Here is a 12,068-nt window from a genome sequence, read left to right as displayed (position 1 = left end):
TTAAAGTATTAATTACCTCGTAGAACATCTTTAAAAAGTAATCAGCTTAATAATCGAAAACATTCATTAGAACCTTTTTAATTAAACACAATACAATGAATTGAATTGGAAAAGAAAAAAACTTATCAATCGAACATATTAATTGTAGAAATAAATCTGATAGGGGTTAAAAATTGTAAATATACATCTTGATTCATCTTATAGCAGATAAAGAATGATACGACTGAAAGCTATGTGAGATTGTGTTTTATGTAGCAACAGCCATCCTTGTACATGCTGCAATAAGCTGGCGATATTATAATTTTCAACAAATAATAAATATTTGTATTCAAAATTAATTTAACAATTTGATAAACTCAGAATTCTGTCAAAAATTCAAATAAAAAATTAGCAAAGTTATAACCAAAAAGACTTGGTCATAATTCATGAAGTAATCATAAACTATTAAAAAAGGCTTTAAAGACAAACATTAGTGTATACTTCCGCCAAGAAGATATAAAAAGTTGAGAGGGAATTATTACCAAAGACATTTTTTAAAACATTAGAATAACAAACAAAGCAATTTAGTCTATATGTATGAAATATAAAGTAATCAAAAATCATTCGTTGCATTCATAAAATGCATTTACAATGTGAACAATTGGGTTCAGCGCACCTATATAAAATTTTCGAGTGTCCAATTCTGAGACGGCTAATGCAGCCTTCTGTTTTCGATTTAGTTCCTCTGCCTTCTGTAATTAGTTCCTCTGCAATATCTGAATAATCAAGGATCAACATAAAATAAGCGAACTAGTACTGTACCTTACAGTACAAGTTGACAAAAAGGGAAACCAAAACGATCTCGGGATTCCATTCTCTAAAGGGTCATCATGCAAGTCAACACATACATTAACCAAAGTTGTCTTTTTTTATTCACAGTTATAGTATTGATTAGTTATAGTATTGATTGAGTAAGAAGTCAAAAAAGTTTCCAAATTGTTCCTACTGTAATAAAATAAATGAAGATAAAAACCAAGTATAAAAGTAAAACTGTAACCAAGCTTATAAAGTATGATATCCCAATAAAGGCATGCAACAGTTCTTATATATGGGGGGAAGGGGATGCATAGCACTGACACTTCTCAACTCTCTTCTTTGTAGAGAGATCCGGAAAGTTTCGCTCACTGACCATACACAAAAGATTTGCAAAATCATAACAGTTTTCGACTCTTGCAAGATATTGGCAATATTTGTTTACAGTTTTTTAACAGTGTGGTGTTCCTGCTTTCATCAAGATGACGTCGTGGTTTAAGCTGTGTTCTCATGCCAGCAGATTAAGCATACGATGCATGAGGCAACTGCATTTTTTTCTGTGTTCATGAGATTTAACAGCTAGTTTCTAAAAAAAATAAATGCAACTAATAATTAATTATAAAATTCTTTTTAGATGATATAAATATCTATTAATTTTGAATGAGAAATTTCATTTACAGAGAAATCATCAATATTAATTTTTTTTTTTTTTTTTTTTTTTTTACATTTCAAGAATTAAAAAAAATATATATTAATTTAACACAGAAATATAACGAAAGTCAAAAAAGGACAATTATACTTTTTTATATTTATAACATTGAAATTTCATACATTTTTTAAAGAAACGTTTATGCATTCTTCTAAAACTGCTTGCCCTTAACTGTTTTATTTTCTTTACTATCCAATAAGATGACACCTTCTATTTTGGGAATTTTTTCTTATTTTGATTCAAGTGCAAATCCATTGAATACTTGACTTATCTATGTATACGAAGTAATTTTAATATTGAATTATAATCGCTATGAATGGTTTATTTTTTGCTTACAACTATCAAAATTCGATAAATCGATGCACGTATGGTACTCGGGCAAAACAGTTAAGTGGTTAAAAAAGAATTATTTAAATTCTCCTCGTATAAAATACATAAAAATAAATGTATCAGAAATTTCAAGGCAAACAAAAATTTTTTCAATAAGATTCATTTCATTTTTTAACTTGCATTATAGTTAACACACACTTCGATATTTTTAAATAAAAATATCTAACTAAATATCAAAATCATAAGGAGGCGAATCTTTACACATCAGATGAAAAATATTAACTCAGTGCAGAGAATTTTTCTTAAGTTATTACATGTTTTAATTGTGCAACTGCTAACATTTATTACAGCCAATTGAATGATGTTTAAAAATTGGACATTGATATTTTATCTGCTGTATTATTAGAATGACTTAATTTCTTTCTTCTCCAACTTTACTACAAAACTTACTTTTTGTCAGTGATTTCAAAAAGAAGCTTGACTAGCAATAAAATTCAGTGAATTATATTTTAACAATAAAACATCTTCATACCAGAGATTCTGAAATGTTGTTAAACACTTAAAATACGTATAGTTATTATGTGTTAATAATTACAATATTCAAGAATTTTAAGAACTATCGTAATCTTACGCTGATGATCTGAATAAAAATCTATTCCTCGAAATAAAATGTTTAAGTTTTTTTGTTTTTTTAATATCATTACTCCTTTCATCATAAAAAAGCATGCAAAAATATGCATTAGGTACTTTTTTAAGATGTCTGCAAAAAAGCATTTGTAAATTTTTTCTTTAAAAAAAGTCGAACATTTTTGAAGAAATACTTACATTTTTTTTTAATTCTTTTAATAACATTTATATTCTTTTTTTTTTTCAGTGTTTCATGCTTGAAAAATATATTTAACTTATGTTAAATATATTTGAAAAAATGTAAAAATGTAAGTTGAAAAATGTAGTTAACTATGTGTAAGCTATAGATGCAATTACAAAAAGCCCATTCTTGCTTTACCATGAAAAGATTTATTAGTTGGAATTGCGTGATATGATGATATCTCTGGATCACATCTCTGAAAAAAAGGATTTGAAGTAACAGGTTCACGAAATTGTTTTTACAACACAAAAGTTCCTACATTCCGAGGGAACATATATTTCGAGCTGCTACCGAAATTTAATTTTATCTATAGTCCCGTAGTTCACAGAAATCTTCGATGAAGCCCATAGTATCTACGTATAATTCATAGTTCGGCATGTATTCGATTAAACTGGCACTTGAATGTCCCAGTTATGATTCTATCTGAAGTTGGGCCCCATCACATAACTTTGACACTGGTTATCATCTGATCTCAGCTGTCCATGAATGCCAATTATTGCCTTAAAGTGTTCACTGCAATGTCATTTTTTAAATATTAAATCCAAACAGATTGTTTATATTTGACTATATACTAACATGAGGGTAACTTGAAAAAGAAAGCCAAATATCAATATTTGTATGACTCGTAAAACGCCTCATTCCGTTCACCCCGAAAGGTACGAATCCTGTAGTTCGGAATAGCTGGTCCGTTTTGTAAATATACTATTAGAAAAGATAATGAGATTCGGAAAATGAAATTTGTAATATTATATATAGACTGGCATTACGATCATATACAATAAAAATTATCAACATTTTAAAACGCTCTTCGTTATTGAAATGTTGAAACTCATTAGGAAAGCTCAATATTATGGGAAGTTGAGAGCAAATAATTTTATTTTCTTCTTCGGTATTCAACTACTTCTCTGAGATAAAAACATTTAATTTCTCATGTTTCGATTTCCACCTTTATACTACTGCCTCTTACTTCCGACCCGAAAGATTTAACTTACATCTTAATATTGTAGCAATCGTCAACCAAAGTGAACAAGAGTACATATGATTAGTTAATTTTTTTCAAGTCATGATGACTGGATGATGTACTACTATATAAATACTTCCATAAGACAGTTTTTCTGTATTAAATAAATTTGCATTCCTAAAATAAAAGCCTCAATCTAAATTTGTGATAAGCCTTCTAAATTTAGAAATAAACATATCTCTACAAATTCTGTTGACAGAAACAAGGAACTCTGTGTGCTTATAGATGAATATAAGAAAACAGGTCAGTAATTGGCATTTTTACACAATGGGGATCATATAAAAATTTAAACTTTATCAATTTCCACAAAAGAAAAAGTGTTTTCATATATTCTCTCCCCTTATTTAATGAAATTTTGAAATTGGAAATATATGTTTAGATGCAATATTTACAGAAATAAATGCTTGTTCCAACTTTTTAGGGTCATCCTGCATAATTCGGATAATATGATAGAAGATGATCTACTCAAATACAGCAAAGCTTTAAATATGATATTGCAAGCTAGAATAGTTTGTATTAATTTATTTAATGAAATCAAAAATGTGTCGTATTTGCTAATCATATATACTGTTAAGTTTTTGCCTTCCAGGATCATAGCAATACAAAATGTATTTAAAAATAATTTATTTCCATTCAATCAAAATTTTGTTGTCATTTTGAAAATTACCTTTCCTTCGCGAATCGCTATCGCATTTGTAGACAGATCTTCCTCGAGATTAAAACAACAGAAAATTAATAGAGCTCTAGCATTATTCAAGCACGATTCATCACCTTACACATTTTATATATCGGCTCCGAAGTAGCCAAAAAATTAATGATAACACTCTCAACGAATTTGCAATAAATCGTGTAAGAAAATGAAGCAAAAATTTCATAGTGAAACCTTATTCAAATGATTCGGATACCGAATATAATTTTTGATGTTTAAAAAGCAATTATATTTGCTATTTGTTTTATTAACGATTATTTGTGGTGTGATTGAAATATTGAATTCATAAAAATAAATTATTCATCATTATCAAAAATTATTTTAGTCTTTATTACCTAAATACTTGTGCAATGAACTAAATAACGAAATGGAATAAAGTATTTTTTAACAGAACATTTGTTTGAAGAAGTCGCAACTCTGTACCAAACATCTTTTATTCTGGCCGGCTCTGACAACACGCTAATATTAGCTTAGGAATAATTATTTTCGGGAAAATTTAGAAGATAAGAACAGGTAAGAAATCCGTTTTCTCTTTTAGACGCAATGCTATATAATATTTCAGTTCAAGAAAGATGCCAGCTTTCAGATATTTCTTGTGACAGAAATGTCATGAATGAGTTAAATAAAGATAATTTGGAAATTTTAGTTCAAAAGAAGAGATGAATATAAACACATTTCAGAGAAAGCAATGAAATTCTTAATGCCTTTCAATACACAGTATCTTTGCAAAACTAGATTTTCAACCATTCTATTAATTTTTAAAAAGTAAAAATATTTAGAACATGATTGTGACTTTACTTGAAATAAATGAAAATAAAACTCGATATATTGCAACGTTATTACAAAATAGATTCATCCGTTGCATTAATCCCCATCAACAACAAATCCTAATATTTGTTGTTATGCATTATTACCGACTATTAACTACAATGTAATACAATTTTTAACCCAAAACATTTTACTGATTATTATTGAATAATATGAATATAAAACGTTTTCATCTTTAATTATAACTGAGAGAACAACAAACTATCCGAAACTAAATATAAAATCATTCCATTAATACTCAGTTGAAAATTGTAACTAGTCATTTTGGATAAGAAAAATAAATTTTTATCACCTTTTTTTACAAAAAAAAGGAGAAATTCATATCGTGGCATATGGTAAATATTTTTTAAAAAGTGAACAAGGAAATTACATAGCTATACATATACTTGATTAAGTAATAAATGAAATTAAAAATGTCTAATAATTAATGCAATACAAACTCAGAATATGTATGTTTCGTTTTAAAGCAATAAACTTTTTATACTAGATAAAACACAATAAATATATTGAGTTTATCAGATAAAACACAATAAACATTTAGTATATAAAATCATTTTTCTAATTAATATAAACATACTTTGGAATATCTTGTTTATACAAGCGCAGAAGTTTCAAAATATTACAATATCTTTCCTGAAAAGATACACTGGGAGGCAAAGTTTTGCATTGAGATGAAACTGCAATTTCACTAATAAGACAACCAAGAACCAGCATGTCTTTAACTTGATACTGATGTGTGGATATATCATTAACATTCATACAATCCTAAAAATAAATAAATAAATTATAAAAATTTACTTCAGTATTCAACAGGAAATCACGGCTTAGTAATTCCATAAACTAATTTTACTGTATAATTATAGATGAAACTAATGAAAAACATATTTCAGTATTTAGAAATAATAATAGGTCATTAAATAAGCAATTCTTTCAACCCTGTGCATAGGGCCAAAGATACAAAAATGAGACCAACAAGAAAATAAGAATCTTTATGTATTTTAATAACAATTTTAGAGAAAATAATAAATCTGTAAGCTACTTAATATATCATCTGAAATCAATATAATCTTAAAGAATCGACATTTTCTCAAAAAGTGGGAATACATAACCAAAAAAAAATCGATAACATCATTTGTATGAAGTATTAAAATATGAAGTGAAAATTATTTAAAAAAAAAACGAGGTAACATTTGTCCTTTCAGTTTAATAAAAAAAAATACCAAAGTCATAATTCAAATGCATTAAATCAGAAGTCAAAAAGCACATACTTTATTTTTATCATATTCAGAATTTCTTTTTCCAGTCCATGATTGAAACGTGAAGAGAGACTCGTAATGAGATAGAGTAGACAGAGGATTAAAATCTTTTGGTAGCACTATGGTTTGATTTTCCGGCCGAGGTTCAGGACGATTCACATCAGTAGATGACACAACAGTTTTAGACCTGAAACCGAAAATTAATAAATTACGTTTTCAATAAAACTATTTTGAGTCTACAATTTTACTTTGAGTCTTGATCGACATAGCATCGTATTAAATAAATATAAATTAACACTTATTCTTCATTACGTTTACAACACTAATCAGTTTAATTCGTTTGAAGCAAGTATCGAACTGATTGATATCGCTAATTTTAAAAAACATCTTAATTTTAGAATTTTTTTTTCCGCCTTTGCATTTTATTTACTATGGAAAAATTTACATACATTTATCACCTCATAGATGATATTGAACAAAAAATATTTATCCGTTGTAATATGATAGAACCCAAAAGGCTTTCAATCAAATATGACACATATAATGCTTCGTAAGAAATTTTCTCTTTAATGTTTTATTTCAAATATTATAAAGGTTCTATTTGAGTTTTGAACAAATTATAGTGTGTTTATAACTTTAAAAAAAAACCCATCCTATTGCAAATTAGCCTACAGGCAAAAACATTAATTCAAAACTCGCAAAGGTTTGTAGAGGGGAAGAAAAAAAAAAAAAAAAAACCGAAGCAGTCTACAGTAGTTGGCCGGAGGCTTCTGAGATATCATTTAAAATGACAAATAATATCTCAGTAAAAAAGGAGGAGGAAAAAACATGTAAAATTACTTTATTAGATAAGAAATTGTCTCTAAAATATCTACTGTAGCTCAGAAGCTCTGAGTCAAACAGGAGCAATCACTGTTGCATAGGAATTGCACTTGAATAATTTTTGGCAGAATTGATTGAGAGTTTTAAAACCGATTGTTCATCAATATATATATATCGCATCTGTACTCACACATCAGTCTTTTATCAACATAAAATCGTAACATGTTGCGTTAGACTCAAATAGTTAATATTATTCTTCATACACGGCAAAATTTACGTTTTATAACTAAAGGAATAATTAATACTTTTCCTTCCATTTTACATTTTTAAGATGAATTATAATGTTGATAAAGCTATTAACTCTGAATTTCTACAGAATTAGTAAAAATAATTCATTGGCTTTAAAATAATTTCGTAACTTTTTCAAGAATGAAGAGGAAATTCGGCGCTTTTTTATAACTTGTAAGCGTTCTTGCTATCTTTTGGCTATCTTTTGATTAGAGAATTTATTGTGTCAGGACAGAAGAAGTGCGTCGTAATATATGAAAATGAAATTTCTAATACAAATTATCTAAAATCGGTACGTGAAAATTAGAAACGATGCAAACTTACCGAAATCCTTTTAAAAATCCTTGTTTTCCAAAACTTTCTGATGACGTCTCATCATCTCCACTATCTTTTGCATCTTGTGGCTGAAAATTAATATTTTGTAAGCCTGTAAAAATGCTTTTAACAAACATACTGAATGTGATAATCTTTTGCAATTTCTATTTTTTAGGAATGCAAACACTGACAAGCACTATTAAAATATTTAAAGAGATTTCTTTCTAACCTACATTGAAGGAAAACACCTCTTACCTTAATGCAACAAAAAAAGTAACATATTGCAAAAACAATTTTTATATAAGACTCAGATATTTTATTTGCCTGAATTTTAATAATATTAAATAAGTGAATAGATTAAAATATAATTAGATGAATGTAACATAAAACTGGATTGATTAATAGAGAAAAGTAGCAGAAAATTTAATTTAAATCTTTGGTAATAGTAATTAATATTTAAGATATAAAATCGAAATGTATTATTGGTATTAAATAAAACAATAGATCAAAATTTATAATTTAAAATTATCAGTCATTTTTTTAATTTTTTTTTTTTTATTTTCCATAAAACATTCTATTATGCATCGCTGTATAAAATTGTATTTTTTTGGACCAGATTTCAGCATATGAAGCGACTTTTAAGAAGAAATAAACTTTATTTCATGATCATCGTTGCTATGTCTAAATTTAAAATCTTTAAAGTCACAATTTTTATATGATGAATGCAAACAAATTTCTAAATTCACTTCCATTCCTTTCCTCACTTTAAAAGCTTCCATTTCCAAAATTAATTTATACAATATTTAATTTTGATTTGAAAAAGTTGAACTGCAAACATATTTGAAAAAGAGGCTTCACTAATTCTGTTTTCACTATTTCTCATAGAAACTTCATTGATTTTGATGGAAGATTTTACAGGATAAACCATAGTAAGCAGAATTACTAAATTTAGCACAAATATATTATTCGGGAAGAAGTGTGCCATTCAGTGCAATCCAAAAATATTAACGCACAAAAATAACGTTATGCCTAACGCAAATTCTCATACAATTAAGAAAAAATTTCATTAATTTTACTATTTCATCAATCTTTAAGTTGTGTGTCTTTATACCGTGAAAAAATATATTTATATATCTTAGATATCATATATGTTTTATAGTCAAGATCTTCCACTTACATTTATGTATGAAAAGAAAGTTTTCGTATATAAATATAAACGTGAATACTAGATTTTTAAGTATGAGATTTGGTGTATTTTTATAACAATATTAAGGTTGTTAAGTGATTTATTTTATATGCATATGAATCATTTGCTTGATTAATAGAAATTCTTAAGTTTTGGATACATTTAATCTCAAAGAATAAGAAATCAATCTATTAAATTCTGTTATTAATTTATGCATTATGAATGCATGTCTAAATAATCCATTTATCTTCAAACAATTAAAATTGTCTATGACTGTAATAGTTTTCAGGTTTATTTTTTTAGAATAGAATTTCACTATTTAAGATTTATTTTTTACAGTTTATTGATTTTCATTGTTTTTATTTCAGAACAATATTTGGAATGCTTTGACCGTGAATGAATAATTTAGAATCGACATGATTTACAAACGTCTATTTTAAACTTTCAACCCTTAACGACCAGTTGGTTCGCTGAGATTAACGGTTGCTGAAAATTTCAATTGTTTCCTGAAGAAATCATTCTTAAACTCCAAAATTTGACTTATATATATACACATACAAACAACTTAAGTTATTATGCTAATACATTATGTTTTGCACTTTTTCTAATTTTTATTTATTTATTTTATTTTTTTTTTTTTTTATTTTTCCATCTGTATCTTTATACATTCAATTATATCACAGGAGAAAGCAAAAAAATATTTTTAAATGGAGGCAATTTAAACATTTTTTCCAACATTGCTTGGTTCTGAATTTAAACATTATTTGTAAATACAAAAAATAAAATTATTACAAGCATACCAAATACTGAAATCTCCTCAATATGGAAAAAATAAACATAACCTTCCTATCCTGCTCACAACGATAGAAAAAAAGTCAAGATGATATATTAGTAGCAACATTGAAAACGGTTTTGAGTTTCTTTTCGACAATGAAATACATTGCGGTAAAATATTTTTTAAATATTTCAAAAAAATTATTAAATATAAAAAGAAATTATATGGTAAAAAAAATTGGTATCATTAAAAAGATAAATTTTTGAATTGAATATTTTTTCTACTGTAAAATTTTAGAAAGTTATCGAGAAAAAACGAAAATATTTCGCTTAATTTTTGAGTAAAAATGAATCTAATTAATAATTTTAAAAAACGCCGCGAAAAGTACATTTCTACCCTCTAAAATATATATTCCCCAAATTTGATAGATATAAGTCAAACGGTCGGGTTTGTACAACACCAACACATACGCACACAGACAAACGCTTTTCCCTTATGTTTAAGTATCAAAATTTAAAATACCAATGCATTTTCTCGTCAAATATTTTTGCCAACCGCTAATATGTTTTTAGCAAACCTAGACTAATCAATCCCTAGCCCCTTTTTTCAATGAGCTTTGAATGATTTATTGGACGCTCATGACCCGTACGGATGAGTCCCAATACCTTCATAGTGTCTGCGTTTTATTACGGGTCGGCTTAGTTTAGTTTAGCTATATTAACATGCCGTTTTAAAGCAACACTAGGGCTATTTTGGGACGGACCTAGTAATTTTGAACCGCGGTCAGATGACGAGGATGATACCTGAGCTGGCACCACCCCTCTCTAACTTCCACACCACACGAGCGAGAGGATATTAAGGGCGCATCTACGTTTATTCTCCTTCATGCATGCACGCCTCACATAACAAAGCGCGACACACAGATTTGTAAACTTCGGCTAAATATTTCTTTGAGAGCCGAAAAGAACACATCTTTCAAGGAAGTGGAAGCTTCTCTCACCCCCCCCCCCCCATCCCTCCAACAACCTTAAAATTGCAAAACCGTCAAAGTGCAAAATAATCTTACCCAATTTATAAAAAAAAAAGTTAATTTTTAGCTACTATAAATTATTACTTGTATAAATAGTCATTACATGAAACTCTCAACTGATCATTTTCTTTAACAAAGGCCTTTTTATATGGTAAGGGGGGGAAGGAAATTATATAATTGTATTTCTTTCTTCTAATCTATTGTAATTAGGTAAAAACGGAAAAGAGCCATAAAAAAATTTTTTAACTTTGGTTTAAACACTCCCCGAGTCTCCAGAAAAATCGAAATTTTTTCCTCCTTCAGGAAGAGCCTCCCCTATATTCCACTCTCCAATTTCGAAAAAGTCAAATTATCGAAAAGTTCGCATCTTGCTTACGGAAGAAATTATAACTGCTATTTTTTAAATACATATGTAACAAAGTATACAATAACCTGTTACTTTAGATTTAAGTTTGCATCTGGCTTAGTTTTCCAGTAAAAAATATTTTGCAATTAAATAAATGAAAAAATTAAAATAAAATTAGATTGCTTCTGAGAAATTTTTCTTATTAAAGTCAGCCAAATAAATGTTTTACTAAACTTAAAACGTTAAAAAAAAATCGTATTTAGTTACACTTTCAGATTGATTTAATTAATAATTAAATCAATCCGAAATTTAATTGCAATATTTTGCAATTAAATAAATTAAAATTAATTTATTTAATTGCAATATTTTGCAATTAAATAAATAAAAAAATTAAAATAAAATTAGATTGCTTCTGAGAAATTTTTCTTATTAAAGTCAGCCAAATAAATGTTTTACTAAACTTAAAACGTTAAAAAAAAAATCGTATTTAGTTACACTTTCGGATTATAGTACTGCTTTGTTTTACCAATGATGCTTTTAAAGATTATGCCCTTTATATTATTTTAAAGTGTTTTATTTTTAAATAGAAGGTATGAAACATAATTTAAAAATCAAGCTTTATTAAACCTTAACAAAATATAACCTTCTTTAATCTAGAAATTTAGAACATAGTTATTTTAATTATGATGAACATAAGGCATAAAAATTGTTTAAAAAATATTTCAATTAAAATAATTCTATTTTATAACAATATTCGTCTAAAAAATGCAGAATATTACAAAAATTCTTTTGG

General features: G+C 27.1%; 1 protein-coding gene across 1 annotated transcript in view; it reads right to left on the bottom strand.

The window, feature by feature from the left end:
- LOC129958216 (WD repeat-containing protein 81-like) overlaps positions 1-12,068 on the bottom strand; it is a 114,975-nt gene that overhangs the window by 55,713 nt on the left and 47,194 nt on the right. The window contains exons 10-12 of the mRNA XM_056070497.1: positions 7,948-8,027; positions 6,526-6,700; positions 5,835-6,022 (exon numbers count right to left, since the gene is read on the bottom strand). Coding sequence (XP_055926472.1) covers positions 5,835-6,022; positions 6,526-6,700; positions 7,948-8,027 — 443 coding nt within the window. The remainder of the gene's footprint in view (positions 1-5,834; positions 6,023-6,525; positions 6,701-7,947; positions 8,028-12,068) is intronic.

The sequence above is a fragment of the Argiope bruennichi genome, chromosome X1 (assembly GCF_947563725.1).
Source record: "Argiope bruennichi chromosome X1, qqArgBrue1.1, whole genome shotgun sequence".
Lineage (NCBI taxonomy): Eukaryota > Metazoa > Arthropoda > Arachnida > Araneae > Araneidae > Argiope > Argiope bruennichi.
The sequence above is the reverse complement of the archived record's forward strand: the minus strand, read 5'-3'. Positions and strand labels throughout refer to the sequence as shown.